This window comes from Apus apus, chromosome 8 (assembly GCF_020740795.1).
Source record: "Apus apus isolate bApuApu2 chromosome 8, bApuApu2.pri.cur, whole genome shotgun sequence".
Taxonomy (NCBI): domain Eukaryota; kingdom Metazoa; phylum Chordata; class Aves; order Apodiformes; family Apodidae; genus Apus; species Apus apus.
This window is the reverse complement of record NC_067289.1, coordinates 8,935,077-8,961,728: the sequence shown is the minus strand read 5'-3', so window position 1 is coordinate 8,961,728 and position 26,652 is coordinate 8,935,077. Positions and strand designations below refer to the sequence as shown.

At 41.7% G+C, this 26,652-nt stretch overlaps 1 protein-coding gene across 1 annotated transcript; it reads left to right on the top strand.

Annotated features, from left to right (window-relative positions):
- Nucleotides 1-1,241: 1,241 nt before the first annotated feature.
- Nucleotides 1,242-26,622, top strand: WDFY1 (WD repeat and FYVE domain containing 1). Its single transcript, XM_051626373.1, has 12 exons — nucleotides 1,242-1,442; nucleotides 9,869-9,936; nucleotides 11,469-11,542; nucleotides 12,746-12,800; nucleotides 14,043-14,193; nucleotides 15,987-16,099; nucleotides 17,273-17,399; nucleotides 19,003-19,108; nucleotides 20,823-20,924; nucleotides 21,685-21,815; nucleotides 22,901-23,009; nucleotides 23,750-26,622. The coding sequence occupies exons 1-12, from the start codon at nucleotides 1,306-1,308 to the stop codon at nucleotides 23,807-23,809; spliced, it is 1,233 nt and encodes a 410-aa protein (XP_051482333.1). The 5' UTR covers nucleotides 1,242-1,305; the 3' UTR covers nucleotides 23,810-26,622.
- Nucleotides 26,623-26,652: the final 30 nt, after the last annotated feature.

Genomic DNA, 26,652 nt, shown 5'->3' with positions numbered 1-26,652 from the left:
GGCATGAGTGTTCTGTGGTGCACAGGAGGATGGGGAGAAATGACAGTGCTATATCTTGTGACTGTATGGGAGACAACAGGAGGCAAGCTGGAGAAAGGGAGGAGGAGGAAGGGTTTCGTGAGGAAGACTCAGCAGGTTGTGATTCTGGAGACAGAAAATACAAGACATGTTCATATCCCCCTGCCCCTGCAAAGGAGCTCAGAAGCAGGAAGAGCTCGTAGAAGGATGTAACCTCTGAGGATAATGGGAGAATTATTAGTTCTGGTTATAGGCATGTCCACTGAGCCAAGCACTGTGCTGCTGTTTGCAAGCACGGCGTAACCTTGCACACCAGACGTGGTCAAGGCCTGAAATACTGTTTGAAGGATTTTAGATCCAGCTGTGCCATGTATGATTGTGGTGGTGCTGCAAACAGAGTGGTGGAAACTGCAGATGGGGGAAGCCTAAGAAATGGAGAGGAAAAAAAGAAAAGAAAAAAAAAAAAGCAGAGAGGAACACAGGAGGAAAAACACCATGATACAGGCAAGATTAGAGTGAGTGGGGAGTGGGCAAGATTTTGAGGGAGGGAATAAGGTGGTGGGGAAAAAGCGGACTCAGAAAACACAGAGGAAAGATGAGGAAGCAGGGAAGAGCTGAAGACAAAACAGAGTGTATTTAACCACAAGTATTTTAAAAACTGGAAGCTGAACCCATTCTCCCAGGGTCTGTTTCCATTGCTGGCTGGCAAATAGCTGGGGAACCCAGTAAGGCAGATCCAATTCCTCTCTCGGGGCAGGGGAAAATTGCCGTAGGAATCCCCAAAGAACGACGCAGAGGGAAGGGAGGGACTCTGCTGCCGATTCATCAAGCGCGGGGACAACATTCCACGGCGCGGGACACGAAGACAACGACGAGCACAATCCAGCGGCTCAAGCCCTTGAAGGATAAAGCCTTGTAGCTGCTGGTGCTTTAATAAAGCCACAGAGAAGCTATTTCCTGTGGCTACGCGTCCTCCCTCGGCCGGCATCCCTCCGTGAACTGCTGCGGGAGGGAACATCCCTTCCCCCGCAGCCTGGCGGCGGCCCCAGCCCCGCGTACTCCCGGCAGGATCCCTGCTGGCTCCGCGGAGGCAGCGGCCCGGCACAGGAGGCAGCGGCCCGGCAGAGGAGGCAGCGGCTCGGCCCGGCCCGGCCCGGCCCGGCGCCCCCAGCCCGCGCTCCCGCCGCACCGGGCGGGCGGCCCCGCAAGCCCCGAGCGCGGGGCGGGGCGGGGCGGGCGCGCGCTCCCCGCCGTCAGCTGACGGGCCGGGCCGGGCCGGGCGGCAACATGGCGGCCGAGATCCACTCGCGGCCGCAGAGCAGCCGGCCCGTCCTCCTCAGCAAGGTCGAGGGGCACCAGGACACGGTGAGCGCCGCGCTCCTCATCCCCAAGGAGGACGGGGTCATCACGGCCAGCGAGGACAGGTGAGCGGAAGCCGGTCAGGCCCCCGGGGTCCGCTCCCGCCGCCCCGAGGCCCGGCGCAGCCTTTGCCGAGGGGAGCGGGCAGGGCTGAGCTGGGGACGCGCGGCGCGGGGGGACAGCCCGTTTGTGCGCTCTGCCTGTGCCGGGAGGCACCGGGCCGCGACCCTGGAGCCTTGGGGAAGTAACCGAAGCGGGAGGAAAACGGCGCCAGCCAACTTCCTGCCCTCGGAGGGGCCGCGGCCGCGCGTCGGTGCGTCCTGCTGCTGCGGGCCGGGCAGGAGGAGCCTCCTGAACAAGCCCGTGCTGAGGGCTCAGCGTGAAGGTCTCAAACCGGCTTTGTTCCGGCTGAAACAGCTCAGGGACTGAGTCGGTGGACCTGAAGGGAGACGTGATGAGCTGCTGGGGACGCTGGTTTCTGCTGGAAAGGGAAAATGTCTTCAGGGTCTCGTCCAGCTCCTCGACACTGGGTCACGCAGCACGTGAAACATCGGTCATTAAGCAGTTATTCAGAGGAAACGAAAGTGCAAATGAAACAAGTAGAAAAGGGGGCTTTGGCTAGGAGAGAAGCGAGTTGTCTGCAGTGTAGTGTTGAGAGCTGGAATTTCCCCCCTGCTGTGTGGAAAGTGACTTTTAAATGGGATGAAGGGCAGGAGATGCTTCTTAAGAGCTCCTGCCAAGAAGCTCTGGCAGTGTTTGAAAGGAGCATGTTAAAGTATGAAGGTGTATTCTTTGAGATGCAGCTTGGTGGAGGGAAAATGTAACTGTTATAAAACTTTTAAAACTGAATTTGGATTAATTTTTGCATGACTTCTCATTTGAAAAACCCGATCCTGTGTGAACCGGTAGGATTTGACTGTTGAAAATCAGCAGAGCCCTGGTGTTACCTGAACTGGTAAACTAGGTTTTCTGGCATTTATTTTTTGGTCAAAAAGAGCAAACATGCTGCTAGCAACAGCACATGGTAAGTCAGGATTTGGGGGTTAGTGGAACAGATAAAGTGTGAAGGATGTAAACTTGTCCTGGTTTAAGTTTACCAGATAATGTTAGGTTTTCATTAGCGATCATTAAGACAACAACATTTGTATAGAACATGGTGCTCTTCTGCAGGACAGGCAGAAACACTGTCAAATTTGTCACACTTCTTAGTGACCGGCCATCATGTAAGTCTGATGTTAGAAATCCTGAAGCTATAGTTGCACTTACTGGCGCTGATTATCAGCACTTCTGAGAAATCAGAAAGCTCTACTCTGTCTTTACTCTGCCTGTGGAGAGGTGGTAAGAATGTATTTTTCACTGGTGTGCTAAGAATTGTTTTCAAGTGCTGGCTGTACACTGGAAGTTGTGGAAGTAGTTGAATTGGAAGAGGAAGACTTACTAAGTAGTTCTTTAAAGTGGCTAATTGGATTCCATCTTGTCCCCTTATTTTCCCTGAAGATTAGCACACATAATTCCTAGATGAGCTATCAGTTCCTGGGACTGGAGTAAAAACTTACCACTGAATTCTAGAAGTCTGAAGTAGAAATTTTGTAAGCTTGGGGTAACTGAAGGCAAAGATTTCCTTATGTTGTTTAAATGCTATTTGAAAATATATATCTGAAGCACTTGGAGTCAGACCCCTGTTCCTCACAAATATTTCTTTCAGCCATCAGATTGGGTGCCTATTGTAATAGGCCATCAAAAAATGCTCATAGGTGCATTAATATTAGCATAATAGATGTAATAATGCTTATGTAAAAGCAGCAGCATTTATATCTTGACCCTTTGAAGCACTACTGCTACATGTTGAACTGTGGCAGTAATTGTACCCGACTTGCAGCAGTCAGTGACACTTGGATGTGTTAAGTATATTTTCTGGGTTTGATTGAAAGATGAACTTGGTTGATCTCTTCCCTTCCCATGGAAGTGACTTTCTGTGGTCTGTGTTGGAAACAGGTTTTGGCTGGGACTGAGCAGCTTCCTTTTTGTTCTGCTCTTACATGCTGTTCTGGGCTGTGCAGGATGAAGTTGGCTTCTTGGTGCTGTCATGGCTGTATCTTAACATGTTTGTGTTCAGTTTGCCCTGATGTATTTCTTGTAGAAGGGAAGAAGATGCAGCCGTTTTTAAGAGTTCATGTCTGAGTTAAATCTGAATGGACTTTCGTGATACAGGCTTGCAGGGGCTTGCCTGTAGCAGACAGTGCCAGCCCTTAAACTCAGTCTCATGCTGCAGGTTAGCAGTCTGCATGCTTAGACTGTGTTGGTAAGAGCCAAGGATGCAGCTGCGTCTTGATCTGGGCAGTGTGTAAATTTCTAAGAGAAGCTTTGGAAACTAAATCCTTGTAGCTTGCCTTACTATGGGAATTTACTTAGATCTTTAAACTTTCAGAAACTGCTGCACTGTATTTACCTCTAATCTGGGGTGCCTCCTACAGTACATCAAAGCCTCCTCACTCACATATCCTTTACCTACCATTTAATGTGTTATCAAACTTGCTGCGCTTGTGTTTGTTCACTAAAAATGGTGTATCGGTGCTAATTCTGCATAACTGATTATAGAATCATAGAGCTATTCAGGTTGGAAAAGACCCTTGGGATCACCGAGTCCAGCCGTCATCCCTACTCTACAAAGTTATCCCCTAAACCACATCCACCAACACCACATCCAAATGACCCTTAAGCACATCCAGGGATGGTGACTCCACCACCTCCCTGGGCAGCCTATTCCAGTGTCTAACCACTCTTACTGTGAAATTTTTTTCCTAATTATGCTGCTATCTGCAAGCAAAGTGCAGTGTTTGAGAAGTGAAAGGGCTGCTGTGTACCAAAAGAGTAGGGCCAAAGTATTTTTTTATTGCATCTTAATACTGTAAAGGCTGACAGGTATTTCGTAACAACGAGAGAGGAATGTGTTTACAAGTTAAGTAGTGAGGAAAACACTGGTGCACAAACATTCTCCAGTAATGTTGTAGATTATCCTCGTCATAGAGTTGTAGTTCTTTTCATTTTAGATGTTTTTTCCTAGAATTACAAGTGAAGGCTCTAATTTTTTTGAGGGTGCAAAAGATACCATAGTGCATCTGTGAATACCAGGAAAAATCTAGCTTTTTTAAAAAAAAAAAAAAAAAAGTTTTGAAGGCACAAAAGGAAGCAGGAAGCAGGAATACCTGCAGGGGTTAAGTAGTTATTTTTCTGAATTATCAGCAGGTTATGTGCCATCTGTGAAGCTTTCTCAGAACTTACCTAGAAAGAATGATTAACTCTGTATCCCTGCAGGCATCTTGCCTGACCTTGGCTCCAAGACAATGTTTGGAATTGCTGCAGTGTGTCCCTCAGTCTGGGCAGCCAGCTCAGGTACCAGCTGAGAGTTAGATCCCTCTGCTTAAGGCTGGCTTATGTTTTCCCAGAGCTGAGACAGGCCAGCGTGGGCTGCACAGATCTGTGATAGAGTCAAATCTCTGGGCTTAGCCTTGTTATCTTTGTTCTCTGCCAACAAATAACTAGAAGCAAGAAGAGTGCTTCCCAGCCATAGCTGGGGATTCTGAGGAATGGTGAGCTAGTGTACAAGAACCTAAAAGCAAGATGAAGGTCTTGTATTTACTACAGGCTAACGGGATCTCTGGGGTCACTAGCACATCTGAATGCTGGTGGTGTGTGACCATCAGCAGCTGCTGTTGCATTGGAACAGCTGCTTAAGTTGTGGTATTAGAGTTTTGTGGTTTTTTGTTTTGGAATTTAAATATTGGTAAAAACTAATGTTTTACTGAGCAGAAATTTGATTAAAAGCATCAGCTGCAAGCTGTGTCCTTGAGCCTGCTTTGCACTCTGGTTAAACCAGAGCCCTAGTGCTGTTTTGGGAACATGTTCAATAGCAAGCTAAGTACTTCTGATTATGACTACCAGAAAAATGCAGTCTCCTGTTCTCGTTAGGAAAACAATTGATATAGATTGTTAGTGGTTTGAAGGCGTTAGGAAAATTAAGTTATTGGAGAAGGACTAGTGTAGCTGTGTAGTACTTGCAGCAGTACTTGCATTGTAACAAGTTTGGATTTACCTGCTAATCTTTCATCGTTTCTTTCTCCCTGACATATGTGCATTTGGCTTTTAGAGGGCAGCTTATGTGGCATGAGCACAAACACTGTTGGAATGGTGAAGGATTTTATGTGCTTTCCAACCCCAATTTTTTTCTCCAGCACTACCAAGTGCTTACTCAGTGTGCAAAAGAAACAGCAAAATCCTTAGAGTATGGCAAGACCACACTCAGTATTGCTTAAAGATGGCTTGTGTGTGTGTTTCTTTACGTTATGTTAAAACAACAACAACCCCTTTAAATTACTCTTCTATAAATGTGCATGCTTTCTAGCTGAAAGCAACTTCTGGTTCGATACTCAAATGTTAAGGAAGTCTGGACATCTCTTTTTAATCTTGTTTTACTTCCTTCAGCCACTCCCGGGTATCTGAGTCTACTATAATTTTAAACATATGTAACTGTCTTTGGGTGACCCTTAATGAGTTTCAACATTTTTACATTCTTAGTGAGACTGCTGTCAAAGAAACCTGCGTCATTCTAGGCCTTTAATAGGGAATGGTTAAGGAAAGGTGAGCAGTATCCAGCTCTTCCCAGGTACTGAGCACAGGCCTCTTCATTAAATAAAGACCAAGTTTTGAGAAGAGTGCTAAAGACTCTAGGATTGATATGGTGGTTCTCATAATAAAACAGTTTTATGGAAGAAGGAGACCGTGGAAGCAACATTACTGGAAGACTTCTCTAGTTCTTTAAGCTAGAACTGGTATTTCACAGATTAATTTGTCCTAACAAAAGGAGGTTCTCCACAACAACAGGTCTGTAGGAGAGAATTGAGAAGTGGGGTTTTGGCACAGGCTATTTGCTGACTGCTGTGAAACAAGCTCTTCAAATTTTGCTCAGTCAGAGCTTTGAATAATTAGATGTACAGCTGTCTGACAGCTTAGCTTTGCAAGCATGAAGATAGCTAAGTCCAATCTTACTTAAACCAAAATAAGGAGCTTTCAGAAGTTAATTTTGCTAACTCCTGCAGTTATTTGCTTGGGCTCTTGACTTCAGTGAGGGACTGTATTGTTGATTATCAGTCTAAAAATTATACTTGGAGGCAATAATTTGTTTAGAAAAAGCAAATCCTTACTTCCTTTACATTAATTCCTAGCTTAGTGTAATGGACCAGAATAGTGAGAGGAAACAAAGTCTGCTTTGGGAAAATCAGCAATGCATGATCTCAATCACTACAATACCTCCTAGTCTTTGTATATCATAAATGATTACATCATTTGGGGTAAAAGTGACAGAGTTGAATTAGGAAGGGTGGAAGCTACCATCTGAAATGTTCAGAACAGTTTGAGTATGATTGAGCTGCTTTAAAAAATGGATTTAAAAAGCTATTAAAAATGCGTATGTCCTGACCCATGCTACTGCTGGCATTTGCATCATCAAAATGACTTGGAAGCATTGAGGTTTTTTTGTTTTCTCGTGTTAGCAAAAAATAGCAACTTCTCTTCTGAGGTGTTAACTTTCTGACCATGAAGCAGGGTGTAGATTATCATAAAGAGGAAGTGATAACTTTTAAGAGACAGTCTTAATGCAAAAGATTTAAAGGACTGGAGTAAACTCATAGAATCATTAAGGTTGGAAGAGACCTCCAAGATCATCGAGTCCAACCATAATCCAGCTACCACAACCACTAAAACATATCCTGAAGTGCCACATCTAAACACGTCTTGAACACCTCCAGGGATGGTGACTCCACCACTTCCCTGGGCAGCCCATTCCAACATCTCACCACTCTTTCAGTAAAGAAATTTTTCATAATACCATCCTAAACCTCCACTGGCACAACTTAAACCCATTCCCTCTCATCCTATTGCTAGTTACTTGGGAGAAGAGACCAACACCAGCCTGTCTACAACCTCTCTTCAGGTAGTTGTAGAGAGCAGTAAGATCTCCCCTGAGCCTTCTCTTTTTCAGACTAAATACCCCTGGTTCCCTCAGCTGCTTCTCATACAACATGCCCTCCAAACCACTCACCAGCCTGGTTGCTCTTCTCTGGACATGCTCCAGGACCTCAGTGTCCTTCTTACTCTGTGGCACCCAGAACTGAACACAATACTGAAGCTGTGGGCTCACCAGGGCTGAGTACAGGGGCACGATCACTTCCCTACTCCTTCTGGACACACTGTTTTTAATACAGGCCAGGATGCCTTTTGCCTTCATGGCCACCTGGGCACACTGCTGGCTCATGTTCAGGCCATCTATCAGTGCTCCCAGATCCTTCTCCACCAACCTGCTTTTTAGCCACTTTTCCCAAACGCTGTAGCGTTGCTTAGGATTATTGTGACCAAACTGCAGCACTTGGTCTTGTTAAACCTCATCCTGTTGTCCTCATCCCATTGATCTAACCTGTTCAGGTCCCTCTGTAGAGCCTTCCTACCCTGAAGCAGATCAACACTCCCACTCAATTTAGTGTCACCTGCAAACTTGCTGAGGATGCACTTGATTGCCTCATCCAGTTCATTGGTAAAAATACTAAAACTGGCCCAAATACTGAGCCCTGGGGGACACCGCTTGTGACCGGCTGCCAGCTGGATTTAACTCCATTTATCACAACTCTTTGGGCCTGGCCATCCAGCCAGGTTTTAATTCATGAGAGTCGACCTGTCTATGCCATGGGCCAAAGTTTCTCAAGGAGAATGCTGTGGATGTCAAAGGTCTTACTAAAGTCCGGGTAGACAACGGAGCCTTTCCCTCATCCACTAGGTGGGTCATCTGGTCGTAGGAGATCAAGTTGGTCAAACAGGACCTGCTTTTCATGAATCCATGCAGCCTGGGCCTGATCTCACCATTGTTCTGCACTTGCCACTGAACTGGTGTAAAAAGTAACTTAATTCAAAAGCTGAAAATTACTGTTTTGAGGCAGTGTGTGCTCAGCAGATTTCTAGTTTTAGAAAAGGAAAGTAATACGTTAAGGGTGGGTGTTTTCTGCTTTATTTTTGAGTGGTCTTTTAAAGAAAAGCCCTTACATGGATTATAAAATTAGAATGCTACATTTATATCTTCAACCTGAATAGTTCTAGTCCTGATGCAAGATACCAGTCCCTTCCTGTGCTTTTTTTGTTAAAGTCCTACTGGCAATCCTATAGGAAAATCTATCCCGTGTTGTTTTTCTAAAAAATTATAAATACCAGGCTTTTTTTTTTTTTAGCTAAAAGTAAATGGAACAACACGTCTCAGTGAAATTATGTTTCCAGGTACACATATTTACAGATTATTTTGGTTTCCATTTAGGAGTGAGGAAGTTGGATTTAAACAGTACCAAGAAGGAAAACAATGGTTTGGAGAGGAAATTTCAAGTAGTCTTAAAATAACCTTAGCACTGTCTACATGTCTGCTCTTAACTTCTTGATGTAGATTTCCTTCAAATGTGCCTGTTGTAGGAATGTTTTTAGTTGGAAATAACTTTCCACTTCCTTGCTGATTCTTGTATCCCTCCTCCCAGGATTTGACAGTTATGAGTGATATAATGCTAATTTATTTTTTTTAAGATTGTTTTTTTCTATCCTTCCAAGCCCTGATTCTGGAAGATTAAAAACTAAAAGCAATTCTTTTTATAAAGAGCTTTAACATGCTGTCCAAGTTATCTTGTCAACTTACTTCAAGTCTCATTTGACTGGCTAGTCAATCCTGTTTGTATTTAAGCCAGAGGAGCAGTGCAGAGTAACTGCTACTAAAGCTGCTTGTCCTTTGCATTCATACATGAGGAAGTAGAGGTTTGTCTTAGGGGGAATGATATACAACTAGTTACCATATCCTCTATGGATCTATATGCCAATATTTGGAGATAGAGGTGTCAATAATGTGCTGGTCTACAGGATGAGGTGCTTTTGTTGCTAATATTCAGTATCTGGCTTGTTGAAGGATGAGTTGCACAGAGAAGTTGTAAATATGCACAAGTTCAGACTTCCATAAGGCAATGATTTGCAGTGCTAATCTGCTATAAAACAAGCTGTGGTTTGCTCTGCCAAAGCTGGAAAGTTCCTGCAACTTGAATTTGACATAGATCAGCCAGAGCCAAGGAGACGAAATAAAAGGGATGCAATATGTAGCAGTTTCACAGGTGAGCTGAAATAGTATTTCTGTGTCACACTTGTTGAAGTCACACATTTATGCACATTATACATTGTCACACAATGTATAAATAGTTTTGAAGAAAACCCTTCGGAGTCCCAGGATGACTATTCTTAGTGCTGTTTTTCTTGTTAAATTAGAATACTCTTATTTCTATTATGTTGTTTCTCTATTATGTTTGAGTAGCACAAAGGTTAAGAGGATTTGAGCTGATATGTGGGTAATGAACTGGTTCAGAGGCAAGGGATGATACACTTACTTAAAACTGTCTTTCTCCCCTCTCTTCCTGTGACACAGAACAATACGAGTATGGCTGAAGAGAGACAGTGGGCAGTACTGGCCCAGCATCTATCACACCATGTCATGTAAGTACAATGCTGGAGATGGTAAGTGATGGCCACAAACATCATGGCGTTTGTACTGGTGCTGTATGTGGGAATGCTTCCTTCCTGTTTCCCCAAGTGCTGGATTCACTCCATCATCTTGAATTTGGGAACTTTGCAGCAACTCTAGCTTAGGTGTCAGTTTGAAACTAGCTGTGTAGTGGGTGAGGTCTAATGCAGCATTCTGTTAGAATCAGATCCTTCACCAGGTAAGTCACTGTGTGGATCTGCAGCTGTAGGTACCTCAAATGCTTGCAAATTACTTGTCTGCTGAACAGGTAAGCTTTTTAAACCACTAGCTGAAAGTTCAGACAGAAGAATATTTTCTACTTTCCAAGGTATGCAGGATTTTTTTTCAGCATTTAGATTATTGAGAAAGCAATACTGAGTAGCTGCTTCAGTGTTGAGTGTATCTTGAGTGTCAGTGTGCTTTTTTTAATACTAAAACATCACTCAGCCTAGGTGCTTTGCTGTAGCTTTTTAATGCAGAGTTGCTACCTACAAGCATACCACATATAGAAAGAGGGACTACAAGAACAAAGTAAAATGTCATACAAACAACGAGTAGTCTGAAGTGACAATTTCTGCAGTAATTTGTGTGCAAATGTTAAATGAAGACCAAAGAATTGGACTGCTTGATGTTCCATGTCTTTTCAGCTGCAGGCTGAGTAGCCTAGGATCTAGATTAGGAATGCCAGCTGTAACTTTTTTTCCTAATAGTTGGTCTAAATTACAGCAGTTGCTCCATTTATCCATTTTCTAAATAGACTATTCACATTGCTCTGAACAGGTTTATGCAAGGTAAAGTGTGCCTGTAGGTATGGACCTGTCCTTATGCAATATGAACACTGTAATATTTTGGACTGTCCTGTCTGACTTTAAATTTCTAAAAACACCTTTGAGATCACATTTTCTGAGGGTCTTGGAGAAAAGGGTATTAGTTTAGAATACTATATCCTTCTCATCCTTGTAATCTGGAAGCTGAATGAGGCCATTCTTCAGTGAAATTTTTTTTGCAAAATTTTAATTAGGACACTTTATTGTAATTTTATTGCCATTGGATTTCACATCTATTTTAGCTTTTAATTTAAAAAAGAATAGTAGGCATTTAGAAGTTTTCTACTAAAAGAGGTAGTGTGTAATCTCAAAAACATGAGACTCCTAAAAGTTACAGATGTTGAGACACAAGTCCCTATGAAGCTGACATCCAAATGCTGGTAGCTAGGCTTCCAGCCTGTGTAAAATTCCTTTTACTGAGTTGTACCTTGTGGCAGAAAATCATGTTTGCATATGGTTCCCGGGAGTATATGTGAGTTCCTGTACTATGTGCCTTCCCTCAGGTCCACATATGGGAGTTTAACTCTCTTACCAAGAGACATTATCTGTGCAGACTAATTTCTATAAAGCTATTTAAATAGTTTTTGTTGTGAGTGAAATAATGGGTTTTATTAAAAGTTACGTGTATCCTAATACCTCTATCTCAGTAATTGCAATGTGCTTTCTTTTTTTGGCAGCACCATGTTCAGCCATGGCTTATCATCATGACAGCAGACGAATATTTGTAGGCCAGGATAATGGAGCTATCATGGTAAGTTGCTGTGACTTTTCTTCAGAATGTAGATTAGAATTGCTTAGATTGTCTGTGCACATCAGGTGTTGCTGGCAGCTGATTTGTTTTCTTTCCCTTCTTTTTGGAGTGCAGCTACTACTAAATGGCTGAACTCCTTGGCAGTTCACCTGAGGTGTACATTGGAGGACTGCAAATAAAAAAGGGTAGTTCTGGCTAGATGTGAGCCAGCCAGCCTCAAGAAGTCATTGGGCCATTAGTGTGACCGTGGACCCAAACAATTGCACTTCATCAAGGAATTATTTTGAGGAGTACATTAAGCTGGGCAGAATGCCTTGGCAGTGCAGGAACAAGGGTTGTGAACTGCAGTTACTGGCCAGAAGTATTGATCTGCTGCCTGAATCTTGCCATACACTTATCTTCAGATTTTCTTGCTGCCCATCTTTTTGTGATGTGGAAATTTTAATACTAGCTCTGAAATTACAAAATACAGAGTTGGTTTAGTTTCTTTCTGGGAAGTCTTCCTTCTGTCTCTCTATACCCTTGCTATAATTGCTGTCCCTCTCCTGGAGAGCAGATAAATATGGCAGAACAGAAAGTTGAAAGTTCTTCCTCTCTTTTCTCAGCAAAGGAGGGGAATCTTGTGAGTCTCAGATGCTTTAATGGTTTCCTGTCTCTATGAAAACAAGGTTGAAATAGTAACTGTCCTTAAAGGAACCAGAGTACTTTATGAGTGTCATAGTGATTCTACCGATAACTACTGTGAATAGCCTATGCAGAGCTACAGAGAATAGTGATTCTAGTAATAACTACTTGAAATTGTAAGCTGAGACTTTTAAAATGTGAGTAAGTCTAATGGATCAAATAGAGTAGACTTTCACTTAAATCTGTCCATTATGAAGGCTCAGATACTTAAACCCTAAATATTACAAGATAGTTTTTTTTTGTTCCTGATGGGAACAAAGGAGATCTCTTCCTATAATCTCCCTTCAGCAAACTCAGTTCTGAAATTATGCTTCCTGTTGAAAAAGTGTAGTTCACTAATAACCCTAATTTGCAATTGGTGTTTCAGTGTGCTGTGCTTCAGCCTGAGAAACTGCTAGTTTTTGTGAGACACATTGCTGCTATGCAAATTTTGGCTTGTGAGGTTATTGCTCTGTTTTGGGTATCAGTATTGCTTATATCAGTGCAGTATCTTTTCTAACTGTTCCACTTTGCTTTTAGGAGTTTCATATTTCAGAAGACTTTAATAAGATGAACTTTGTGAAGACCTATCCAGGTAAACTGTTAACCAGTGTTTACACTAACGTGTGAAGGGGAAGCATCTCAAATCTTTGGTTATTGAATAATCCTCAGTCAGCTGAGTCTGGGTTGCAGTCATTAAGTTCAGTACATCATCAGTCTGCGAGTGTACTGACCCAGGACTAGTGAGTTCAGATGATGCTCTTCCAGTGGAGTAGTTATACTGCATGAATGTTAGGGTAAGAGTGTTCCAAAGGTGCATTTGGGTATTTCTGTACTTCCTTTCTGTAATCATTTGCCTTGGTTATTTCTAGCTCAAGATAGGAGTCCTGGACTTTTCTGTCATCTTGGGAAAGTAATAGAGATAAAGAAGATCTTATTTTTCTGGTACAGGGGAAGAGGGGATTATTCTAGTATTTATAGAGATGCTAATTTCAACATTTGTGTTCACATTCTTAGAGGAAATACAAAACTCAATTTTTTGTTAAAACTGGAATATTAATGTGAAAGGCCTGAAGGAGACCCCTAAAGGCTGGAGATTATGTAGTGAAACAAAGTGCAGTTTGTCTTATGACTCCCTGACACTGACAGAAGCAATTTTCTTGCCTAGGAGAAAAAGACCTTGTTCTTAAAGCAGCAACCCCCCTCCCCTCTTTATCCTAAGGAAGACTTGACAACTCAGTCAAGGGAAGTACTTGCATCTTGGGGTGCAAGGGGGACTTCTTTGTAACGCTCATGTAACTTCTTGCTTAGTGGCAGCATTCTAAACAAAGCTGAGTGGGATTTGGTTGCTGTCACAGGTAGTGGTTTGAATGCTGTGAGCTAGATACTCTTTCAGGTGCTTAAAAACATGAATCTGAGTGTGGCTCCCCTGCAGTCAGGAAAAGAGGCACCTAAAGAAAGCAGTTAAGGGTTTTAGATGTGTTACATTAGTCCCCAGAAGTCCTGGCTTAACTAGAGGAAGCTTAGGGTTTGCCTGCTCCTTAACCAGGGAATCTTGGGCATCTGGGCTGAACTCAGCTTCTCTCTCTGTGGGAGAAGGGCTTAAATTAGCTGACTGCTGTGTTTGGTTCCTGTAAGCTATTTGTAAGGCAAATACCAAACCAAACAATGCTAACCTTTTAATTCAGCCTAGAGGCAAGTATAATATGATGGTAAAAACATCTCCCTGAGTATTGCTTGGATATCATCTTCAGCCTGTGTCTCTCTGAATTAGAACACAAAAACACATTACTTTGATTTTTGGAAAAATCTACCCAGAATTTTTTTCTTCCCACAGCTCATCAGAATCGAGTGTCTGCTATTATTTTCTGCCTGACATCAGAGTGGGTTATCAGCACTGGTCATGATAAGTGTGTCAGCTGGATGTGCACCAGGAGTGGGAGTATGTTGGGGAGACACTACTTCACCTCTTGGGCTTCATGTCTACAGTATCCTTTGAAAAATGATTGCTACCCTGAAACTGGAAGAGTACTTTGTTCCTTTAGCTCAATTTGGTCCCTCCTTTTCCATGAAAAGCTAAAATTAAATCACTTGGAACTCTGAAAACCCTTATTTTGATTAGATATTTAATACCTTTATTTCTGTTAGTTGTTGTTAGTAGAAGGGGATGTTGTGACCTTGATTTACAGAAATCACAGTGTGGTTGGTTCCTAATTTGAGATGTTTGTAGCATCTCGTGGAAGTGACTAGTGGTCTGGCCTGTATAAATCCTAGGCAAATCACTTTGTTCAACAGATGCCAGTGTACAAATAGGAGAAAATGGAGGCCTTTTCTATCAAGATAAAAATACATTTCCACTGAAGGTCATGGCATTTGAAAATGCATTGTAATTGATCCTGCCTTTGGACTCCTGTTTGGAAAAATTAGCTTTCTGGTGTGTGTACTAAGTGCTTGGTCTCCCTGTCTGAAGGTTCCTTAGGAGTTATTTGTTAATGATCCTGTATCTAAGCTTCTGAAAATCAAAGCAGAGTGCCTATTCTTTACTGGATTCGTGGGGATAATGCCAGCCTGAACTTCCCAGATGAAGGAATGATCACATGTTCGTGGTCTTAGTGGATTTGTTGAAATTGAATTGTTTATCTCAGGATTCTGAAGGCTTAAGAGATTCCAGAATGTCATCAGTTGGCAAAACCTCTGCTTTTTCACCTATGGGGATGGGCTTTTTCATACAGGGACTTTTGAAAGTTAGTGTTTTCTGTTGCGTAGGACAGGCTACTTTGCTAGCTGCTGCCTGTGGTTTTGTGTGGCACCAGGGCAGTGGGGGAGTTTATACACAACTCTTGGGTTGTGGTATTATCTGTATGGTCTTTTTTTGGCTCTTGCTTGTATTGTGAATAGTAAAAGTCTTCTAAAGGTGGCAAATGATTTAGTTCCATGTAGCTTGCTATGTTTTGGTTTCTGCGGGTAGTAGTTACATAGTGACAAACACTGAATGTTAGAACAGTTACTATGTATCATGCTTTTGCCAAACACCCTAATGTTTTAATAATAGATCCCCTGTTAGGATGTGCTCCTGGTTTTATGTCAGTGTGAAATGGCAGAACCCTTTCTGAAACACAGTTGTCTTCCATACTGTGCTCAAGAACCTGCATCAGTGAACTTGAATGTGCAGAAAACAGAACAAGAAATTAGATGGTCTCACTCTTGCAGTAGCTAGAACATTGGCTGTGGATGGTCAACATCCTTGTATCTTAGTTTTCCTATCCTGGGGGCATCACCTAGTATACCATGCTAGAAAACTAAGAGTGTATAGGAGCAGATACTAAGAAGGACTGAATGCCACCCAGTGTCCACTGAGGTGCTCCTGATGGTACCTCTGCGGTGCAGCAAGCAGCCTGAGGAGTTCTGGCATCCCTTGTGGAAGAAGATCATGAGTGTATTCTATAAATATCTACTAGAAATGGGGTAAATCTACTTGGCTTGCCTTAAACCGGGAAATGGATTATCTCATGGCTTCTCCAGTGGCTTTCTAAAACTTTTCTTGCTTATTTTCCATACTGTCCAACTTGCACATGTAGGGAAGTGTGAGGAGAAAAGAGAAAAGGTTTAATTATTACAGTGTCTGACCCCTTTAAAAGTAGCTTTGTAAATATTTCTCTGGTGGATTAAAATGTTCTTTTCCAATATGTGTAGACTTTGTAGCTGAGAGATGCACTATCTGTTTCAGTCTCATAAAATTCTCTTTAAGAGCAAATGAAGCTTCTCCTTGACTGGTGTTCAGATACGATCATGAAACTCGACATGCATTTGTGGGTGATTATTCTGGACAGATCACTCTCCTGAAGCTTGAGCAGAATACATGCTCAGTTATCACAACACTCAAAGGGCATGAAGGTAACATAACATTTCCTCTTAATTCCACTTGACCCAGATTATAGAACCTCTTTGTAAATTGGGGTGGGACATCTGGTTGGTTATCTACCTCTTGAGGATAGATACTCGATAAACAACTAGTGCAAGGTAGCATTTATCAAAAGCTGTTCAAAGCTGTGCATATGGCTGTCTCTTAAAGAACAGACACATTACTGCTGAGGGGAAATCTCAGCTGTATAAATACGAAGAAGTATTTTTATTATGTGTGAAAAATAAAGGTAAATGCATGGATTCAGTTAAATGCAAGTTACCCACTAGGTGGCCACCTTTAAAAACATTAGACTCCTTAACATTGAAAAGAAAATATGAGAATGTTTTACTTTTTAAATTTTTTTTTTCTGGAGACCTTGTAGCACCATAATAATACCTAAAGCAGCTTTAGCAACCTCTAGTCTAGATTGAAAAAAAGGCACTTAATACTTCCCAATGCAGACTTTGCTGTTTTGATGAGTCTTTAAGACTTTAGTTGAGTTTCTTATGTTTAGCTGAAATATAAGTTACATGCAAGAAATCTAGAGAGCTTTTTAGAGTCCATCTTGTCAAAGACAAATGTCTTACGCTGTGTGGTATAGCTGAAGTCCTTAAATGAAGAACCAAATAGTCTGTAACATGATATGAAGCCACTATTGGCTGTAATGAGTAAGGCAAGAACGCACATCACAGAAGAATGTGTAATTTAATAATATGCTGAGACAAATAAGACTTAATGTCTCTTCCCATGTGGTACTGGCAACTTTCATATCAGCTGACTAGGTGGGAATGATTTACTGGATCATGAGTCTCTGAGATGCTGGAAAAGGCTGCCTTGTTTGATATCTGTAAGCACAGAGCTGACTTTGTTAAAGCTGAGTAGACTCCTGATTTGCAGATGACTGTGACATGATAAAGCTGGTTTTGAATGATTTTGAGGCAAGCTGAGATTTTTTTGAATAATAAATGCCTCTTCTTTCAAGCACACCGTCAGATTGCTTCAGTTAAGAGAAAAATAATTATCTCTAGAGATTCCTTTATCTCTGAATGCTTTTGCACTAGTCTGTGTTGAAACGCCTCAGCTTTCACCTTAATGACCCAGAAGAGCATCCTTGTGTTGGGGAGTGGCTCCCTTAGATCTGACTGCTGAATGCTCTTTCCTAGGAAGTATTACTTCCCTGTGGTGGGATCCTGTTCAACGACTGCTTTTCTCAGGTGCCTCTGATAACAGCATTATCATGTGGGATATTGGTGGAAGGAAGGGACGAACACTGCTGCTCCAGGGACATCAGTATGTAACAGTGTCTTATTTTTCCTACATGTTCTGTACTGAACACAGAGTCCCTTTATTTAGAAAGACTAAATAGCATGACATTTCAATCTTGGTGAATAATGAAGAAAATAACTTTTTGTAGAACTCTGAGGACTTTAAGAGGGAGGAAGGATAATTGGTTCTGGGAAAGCATTACTGATAAATCTTCCCCCCCCCCCCCATGTTAATGATCCTTTAAAACCATGAGAACATACTTCTAAACAATGAAAACAGGACATTACATAAAAGTAGGTTAGTGAAAGAGGTGGGTAAAAATCCTAAATCATCTTGTAAAAGCTGCATTCTTCTGTATTGTAAATACTTCACTGAATTGCCTGTGAGGGTGGGGCTAGAAACTTGATCTGTAAGCATGTTTGTGTGCCCATGTAGAAGCAGCTTCAATATATTCCTGTTCTCTGTAACTTTCTTGCAGTGAAGTGATAAACTGATTGGCTAAATTACAGGGGTAGTCTCTCAGCTTCAGAAAAACATGTCATGTCTCCAGTGGACTGTGGATTAGGTAGTTAGTTGTCTGTATTTAATAAACTCTTTATTATTGCAGAGACACAACACTAGCTACCATTTTTAAATCTAGGGCCTTAACTCAATCTGACAGTTCACCACTGCAGAGGCATTCCACTGAGAAATGCAGTGGTAGTAGAGATCTTGTTTATGTTTAAAGATGTATTTGTATAGTGCATTCTCCTCTTGTCTAATTCCATAGATGCCTCCATCCACCTTTGGTCAAGACTGATAGCCTTAGCCCTATAACTCTTGTTAAATATTGAGGATTTAGTTTTATGGCTAAAGAACTAATAATAAAGTACTGGTTACAAAAAAGTAATTGAAGTCAGTGACTGTTACTGCTGCATCATGTGTCCTAGTGAAGACTTAAAACAGTTAGTTTCTTTCCAAACATCACACTTTGCATCAAACTTCATATTGTATGGGAAAGTAAGTTCTGAGGAGGAGAACAGCTTTTTTAATTCAACTTAGATGTTGCAAAGCAGTCTCACGGTGTTGAGATCCTTTGTTTAGTTTCTTAGGGTATACTTTCATTTTGCCATGACTTCATTTATGACTAAACTGTTTTGTTGGTGAACACATGCTTTGCTTTGCAACTGCAGACTTATTGTGATTTATTAGCAGAACTGGAAGCTCTATCTGCTCCCTAGCTATATCTTGAAACAAATACTTCTCTTTATTTTTCCAGTTGTCTATGTTTTTGATAACTGACTGTCCTTGTTGACACAGCAGAGTATTTGCACACACACTCTGAGCCACTTGACACTCAGCTCCCGGTCAGTGCTTCCTGCCAGCAGATGTCAACATGCAACTGTACCTTTGGTATTCTGGTCAAGCCTGTAGGAACGCTGTTCTAGGCAACATCCTGCTGCTAGGGTAGTACTTAGGTGACAGCATCTGTTTGCTCATCTTCGTAGCTCTACCTAGTAGACTTAGCAAAGTGTTTGGAAATCAGTTTTGGCTTCCTAGGTAGCTCTACAAGGATAAATTTGGGTTTACTGGGAAACAAAGCTTTGGTTAAATACCTTTGGGTAAATAGTATCTGCTTTGTTTGCAGTGACAAGGTGCAGGCTATCTGTTACCTCCAGCTGACACGGCAGCTGGTGTCTTGTTCAGCTGATGGGGGAATTGCAGTTTGGAACATGGATATCAGCAGAGAAGAGGTAAGATCATGTCTCAATGAGATGCCATTCTCTGCAGTGTCTACAGCCATTGCTGCTGGCAAGCTTTTACAGTGGAGAAACCAGTGGCCTAGGCTTCAACAGTCTTGAAATAAATTCTCAACTCACGTCTAAGCAGGTAAAGAAGTGAGATGATGTTTTTGAGATGCTGTTCAGAATGCAGAGATTCAGTCCAGCCTGGAGCACCTCTGCTATGAAGACAGGCTGAGAGAGTTGGGGCTCTTCAATCTAGAGAAGAGAAGGCTCTGGGGAGACCTTATAGTGGCCTTCCAATACTTGAAGGGGCCTACAGGAAAGCTGGGGAGGGGCTTTTCATCAGAGAAGATAGTGATAGGACAAGGGGTAATGGTTTTAAACAGAGGGGAGATTTAGGTTAGATATTAGGAAGACATTCTTCACTATAAGGGTGGTGAGGAACTGGAGTGGGTTGCCCAGGGAGGTTGTTGATGCCCCATCTCTGGAGGTTTATCAGGCCAGGCTGGATGAGGTTTTGTGCAACCTGATCTAGTGGTGGGGTTCCCTGCTCGTGGCAGGGGGGTTGGAACTTGATGATCTTTAAGGTCTCTTCCAACCTTTATGATTCTATGAAGATATCCTGTTTTTCTGTCAAGGGGACCAGGAAGTGGATTGTCTTCTTTAAAATGCTATTAGGTGAAAACTACTATTTTAAGTAACTGAAAGAAGCAATATGAAACATCTCACTTGGTTAAGAGGTGACTAATTTCCTCTACTCTCCTCCTCACCCCCAATGCTGGACTTGTTCCTACCCTCTACAGTATTAGTAATGGGGGAAGGAAGTGGATGCAATCAAGGTTGAAGATGCAGGAACTGGGCATCTGGTATTAAAAAATATTCATGGTGAGATGGTGATGCAGCTGACAATATTAGTGTTTTATTGCTATCAAAAATGGATGTAAGTGAATTGAGAAGAAAAGCTTCTTCGTTCCAGTTTTCTCTTGTCAGGTTTCAGGGAGATTCCCCCATCAGATGCATAAAGTTGTATAGGATGTTCTAATTCAAGTCTATGTACTAAAAATGTTGTGCTTCTGTCTATCCCTTACAAGGATGCTCAGTTAAAGTATCTGAGAGTGTTGAAATGTGTGGAAGCTCTAACTGTTTTCATTTGGCCTAGTTCATTTATGGCAGGAAAAAACATGTGGGTGGGAGAATGGATGCTTAATGAGGATGAGGGCAAAAAGAAAATGCAGATGAGTTCTTAGTTATTTCAAACTGCAATTCCAGGGAAGCAGAAAAGATATTTATGTCCAGAATTTACTTCTCAACCCTATCTACCCCCTAGAGGGGTTGACTGCCTCATAGCTTCTACAGCTTAGATTACACTAGCCCTTAAAAATCATCTAGGCAACCAGAGAAGCAGTCTTTGAATGCCTGTAGCATGTTTAATAACTTAGATGTTTTAATTAGTTTTCTTATGGAGACAGTAACATAACATACTGCTGTGGGCTTAAAAAGTATAAGAGCTGTGTGGGTAACAAATAACTGTAGTCTTGGATTTGGATTTTTTTGTACCAAATTTCCTATGTACTGTAACCAGGCAATCTATTGTTGTAATCTCCAGAGCTGAGACAGGGCATTTTTCCAAGTAAACTTTGCTTTGGGTTCTTAAAACAAACTTCCTTGGCTGCCATGTCAAGAAAAATAATTCTGATTGTTTGCATCTTTTGCTCTTTTGTAGGCTCCTCAGTGGTTAGAAAGTGATTCCTGTCAGAAGTGTGAACAACCTTTCTTCTGGAATATAAAGCAAATGTGGGACACAAAGACATTAGGGCTGAGACAGGTGAGATCGCTGATTTAAGTGCTTGGATATCCTTAAGCAGAATACAAACAGAAAACCACTAAAGCTGTTAGATCTTTTAAATTGTTGGTATTTTTGCTGCTTTGAAGTGAGGGTCTATTGAGAGGTCACTGTTTCTAGAGAGTGCTAAGAAATTTCCAAATTCTATGGTAAGTATTGCATTCAGCTTCTATCACGGGGCAGAGCAGCTGTGCTGGCAGTGCTCTGTTGTGTTTCCTGATTTCTGCACATGAGCTGTGGACAGCTAATCCTTGAGTGTTGTGTGAAGTGGCACTCAATGCCCCATAACTGAGCAAATTGCAGCCTAAGGTGTTGTAGGGTACCCAGCTCAGTGAAGCAGTGATGGCCCTGCTCTTACTGGTCTAAAATGTGAAAGCTTTCCAAATAGCTTTCTTTTTGGAGGGACTGGACAGGACCAAGACACTAATCTGTTTATGGCTTTCTTAGACTGTTGTTCCCTTGGTTGCTTGTTCAACCCTGTTTTTCCCCTGTTCCCAGAAGGAGCTTGCAAAACAAAAGTTTGGACAGGGAAAATATGGATGTAAACCCATTAATGGTCCAGAAAACTATTCAGAAGTCCAGAGTCTGTGGTCTTTTGTGGAAGTAACAGAAGATTTCCTAACAGGTTGCAGAACAGAAGCTTTGTTGTTATTGTTGTTCAGTGAACACTTGGTAGGATGGTCAAGTGGCACAATATAGTGGGCGTCTTTTTATTTGTCTGTTTTCTTCTTCCTTCATGAAGCATCACTGCAGAAAATGTGGGCAAGCAGTGTGTGGCAAGTGCAGTACCAAACGGTCGAGCTACCCCATCATGGGATTTGAGTTCCAGGTCCGTGTCTGTGATTCCTGTTTTGAGTCAATCAAGGATGAAGAGTGAGTATTAAGGAATAAGAAATTAAAGTAATACTTTACTTTCTGAGGTGCAGAAACACTTGTGCTCCATGTACACACATGATGCTACACAAGCATGCCAAGCGGACTCTCTGCTCATAGGCCACCTTTGTCTTGAGCACTCAAAGCAGTACAAGGCAGAGATCCCTTAACTGGCTCTTGCAAGCTGATTTGAATCAGATTTGATATTATAACCCGTTTTATCCACTTTGTCTTCTTTTCCATGAGCACAGATCTAGAGTTGAAACATGATTGTATCAAGATTTCTGTTTACGTACAGGCTGTTGATTGCACTTAAAAGTGGGAAATGGCTGCCTGGCAATGCATCACAGCAGCCAGGATGTACGTGCAATTAGTTCATGTACACATAATGAAAACTGTTTCTATGGAAGTATTCTTTGCACCCTGCAAACAAATTGCTGGGGAAACATCGTTTGCTGCCTCGTTAAATTCTTCTTAGCAATGAAGGAACCCCCTTCTTATCCTGATATGAATGGCACTTTATTGTTCTCTATCTTGTCACCTCCTTGAACACCTGGAGTGCTAAAGGACCAAAATAAATCAGATGCCGATTTTGGCAGTGTTTGGGGTTTTTTGTTTTCTTGTAGTTGTTTGTTGTTTTGTTTGGTTGATTTTTTTTTTTGAGGTGGGGTGTTTTTTGTTTGTTTTTTTTTGTCGTGTTGCGTTTTTTGTTTGTTTTGTTTTGTGTTTTTTTTTTAAAGAGAGATGCTGTGCCCTAATTGATTTACTATAGCCAGCAGGAAAAAATGTTGCTGAGCTTGACTTTATAACCAAGATTTTTCAGTAATGCAGTGTCACACTTCTGCTCTGGTGTTATTAACAGTCAGGCTGCAAGAAAATGTCACACCTGTATAACTACATGAGCAATGCCTTAGCACGACTTGCTAATTTAATTCTGCCCCCTTTAATATGGCACTGCAGTTCTCAGGACTGATTTATTAGTACTTGAGCAACTTAATTTTCTTGTAAGTTTATTTTGCACTGCTGTAATGATGCCATCAAGCTTCATCAGATAGCTGGCATTCATTCCAATTGTTCTTGTGCAGCCGTACTTCCTTGGCAACCTTTCATGAAGGAAAACACAACATTTCACATATGTCCATGGACATCTCCAGAGGGCTAATGGTGACTTGTGGGAGTGACCGGATTGTGAAGGTATTAATGTACTTCTTTCCTGCATTTATTAGAGATACTTAATAGAGAATTAACGTTTGTATATACTTTTTTCTTTCTGACAACTGTTGCTACAAAGCTAACTGTTGTGGCCAGCAAGAATCGTGTTTGTAGTAGACTGTTCTTCCTGCAGCAGAATGAGGAAATGACCTGTAACTCCACTGGATGGAGTCTAGCTGTCAGAACTGGTTACTGTTGGTGTCCTCAGGACAAACAAAGCAGACATCAGCAGAAGGAGAATCTGCTGGTGGCCTTAGACACAGACATGGTGAAACATGCAGGTTCCCTTTACTCTGAGCTGCCTGGCTCCTTGGAGCATTGCCACTAAAGCCCTGGTTAGAGACACTGATACGGAAATCAGACTGATGTAGGGTCTTGCTGTGCTTAAGCTATATATGTGCTGTGCATGTCAGAACTGAGATTGTTCCAGTCTGTCCCTGTTTTTCTGTAAGCATGTTTGTAACAAACTGCATAGCACTTTTAAAAACAGACCTACAGAGAACTCCTAGAAGACTCTCTTGAGCCCTGTGTTTGGCTTGTGGGGCTTTTGGTTAGCAAGGCTGCTGTAGCTCCTTATGACATTTTCCTCAAGTTTAGTTTAAATAGGATTTATTCCTTTGTGTCCAGGGATGTCTTTATGTTTGCTTCTATGCTCCCTAGAGAGATAGCCCTTAGGGGTATTACAATATTGCTATGTAATTCTCCACAATATTTTCTTCCAGATCTGGGACATGACGCCAGTAGTTGGTTGCAGCCTTGCAACTGGCTTCTCTTCACGCTGATCTCATGCCTGACAGGTTTATGCACCTTATGTACAGCAATATGCACCGAATGAATGGAATCCTTCTTAAGAATATTACTGCAAACACTGGTTGCTTGATTCTTCTCCTGCTGCTGTTCCAGGATGGACAGTCACCTTTTCTGTTGGGCTCACCAGGAATTTCCATGGTGCAGACGTGCAGTTTTGCAGCCTCTTGGACTAACGTAAAATGGCTTACCTGCAATATGACACCTTGATGGAAGAACCTGTTGTTTCTTGGTTTACATATGTAGTGTTAACCATGTGCTATCTCTGCTGATACATCTTGTACAGATACCTTATAGCTAAAACATCAGAGTTAAATGAGTGTAGTAACTTCAATTTGTGCAAATAGTAAAATAACTTATTCTCTCTTCCAAAAAGTAGAAATACTTTTGAACAGTCACTGAACTGCCTCCAAAAGGTATGTTGGTTATTCCTATGGAAGGGGGAGGTACTTTGAAGTGCAGGTAGCTTATTTCGGATGAGATAGTAAGAGAACCTTTGATCACACAAGATTTCCTTTATTGGCTTTCTTGTAGTGTTTGTCTTCAAGTTTGGTTATTAGTGAAATCACTTTTGTGGGACAGCTGTTTTGTTCTGTCTAGGTAGCTGGTGAGTCTTCGACCAATTCTAGGCTCTTCAAGTAGTGTTTTAGCATAGCTAATAAACTTCTGTAGTTCTTATGAAAACGTGCAGCCCAGCTCCTCTACTTTAAAGACAGGCTGTAGGTGTGGGCCATATACTTTGGCAACCTTGTAATGCTGTTAGAATGGCAAGCTAAGCAAATCTGCCTTGTTAAATGTAATGGCTAAGAAAAGAGGGCCAGCTAAATTTTAGAGACTTTTTCCTGTGGAAAGGCTGATGTTTCTTTAATGGTAAGGAAGCTGTCTCTGATGAAGTGAGCATAAATTCAAGCATTGCCTTGGTGTTGCTTAAAACAGATAAATACTGAGCAATAATTACTGAGATACAGAACAGCTGCTTTTTCCCCTGTACCCAGGTTTTTTAATCCTGAGATACCTATGTTGATCCTTTCTTCTTTCAAAGCTGAGAAGTATGAAGAAGAGCTGGGAGACTTCTATGACTGTGCAGTTTGGGAAATAACTAGTGAGGTATTGTCAATACATTGGTCTGCCAGTTGTGTGAATTTCCTACATTTGAACTTTGTAAGGAAAACGTATTTTGAGACTTTGAAAGCTAAGGTGGTATGTCACAGAGTTTAAGCTTGGAGCTGTTTAGATTTTTCTGAAAACAGATGCATATGTGTGAGGACAAAAAATGAGGGTAGGTCAGCTGGCCTGGAATATGTGGTGTTGCACAACTATCAAACATAATAGGCTCTTTCTGGCAGAGGACTTAAGGGTTAGACTGTATTTACAGCAACAATCAAGTGGTGCTATGAGTGTTAGTGAATTCAAGTCATGGGTGTGTACCTTGACACTAATAATCTGCATTGGACCATGCTGTAGGCTGAAATAGATGAATATCATGATATTGTTAATATGTCATGATTCACTTGCATTTTAAGCCAAAAAGCTGATAGTGTCCAAAGGGCATTAGAGTCCAGGATACGTTAGTTACTGTTATTTGGATCTACCTTTCCTTGGGCCTTCTCTGGAAGTTTTGTGAAGAGTCTTTTAATTTGCTAGACTTACTGGACCACTGCAGGATAAAAAAGCCCCTCTTTTGTGAGAATCCCAGAACTCGTCTTGCCTTCAATTCTGGATTTAGCACTTGTCACACTGATATGATTCATCCCTTGCTACATGCTGTATAGCTTACTGTTTTTTTGTGAAGGCTTATTTCTAAGCTATTGAGAGAAAATGAGGTTGTACTGGAGAAAGGTTGCAGCTCTCTGCTCTGAAGGCCTTCACCCCTGTGAATCAGGAAGGAAGCTGAGGGTTGAAGGGGAGAATAAGCCCTAATAATGTTCTGCATTCACTTCCAGACTTCTTCCTATCTGGCTCTGGAAGAGAATGGGAGCCTTCTTCCTTGCAGCATGTAAGGCTGAACATGAGTTACATTGCTAGAACAGTTTTAAGATCCTGCTGTGGTAGGTGAGGAGGATCTAGAGTCATGAGTTCAGCTGGGAGATTGATGTAGATGTGGGATGGATAGCATATTTTTCAAACCAGATGTTCTGAAACTTACACCAGTGATACTGAGGTGTAACTCCTCTGCAGCTAGCATTCCCAAGCTTCAGCTTTTTTAGTTCTGATGAGTCAACATGCTCCCTGCTCGGCATGCAGCTCCCTCCCTTCCCTGTGAATACCTCCTCTGCCTCCTCACCTTACGATTTTGCCACTAGATAATATATTCTCTACTACATATTGTTAAACCTAAGGAATCTATTTTCTATAATTGTTATACTTAAAGATAGAGCCAGTTCAGATATAACAAGACAGTTATGGCTGCTAAATTATTAGTCATATAAGTATACTCTTGGTGTTGAGTGAGTAATGCTACAAACCACTAAAATGATAGGTTTTTTGTTTACAAACAACTATTTTGAACGCACATACTCTAATGAATCTGAACATATTTCAACTATGTCAGGTTAAGTGTGCAGTTACTGAGAAGGCTTGGTTTGAAGCATTACTAATCTCATCTGTCTAACTTCCTTTGCTGGGGCAGGGAAGGGGAGCAAAGGGTACTAATATGTCCTAATTCTTTACTAGTTGTATTTCTGTACCCTGCATAGTTAAGAGATGCTAGATAATTCTGTCCATTGCTCCTTCTTGTCTGTTTTTTAAACTTTGATTACATGTACAATAAAATATTTCTTGGTACTCACTTAGTCTATTTGGATGCTCCATCTTTTCC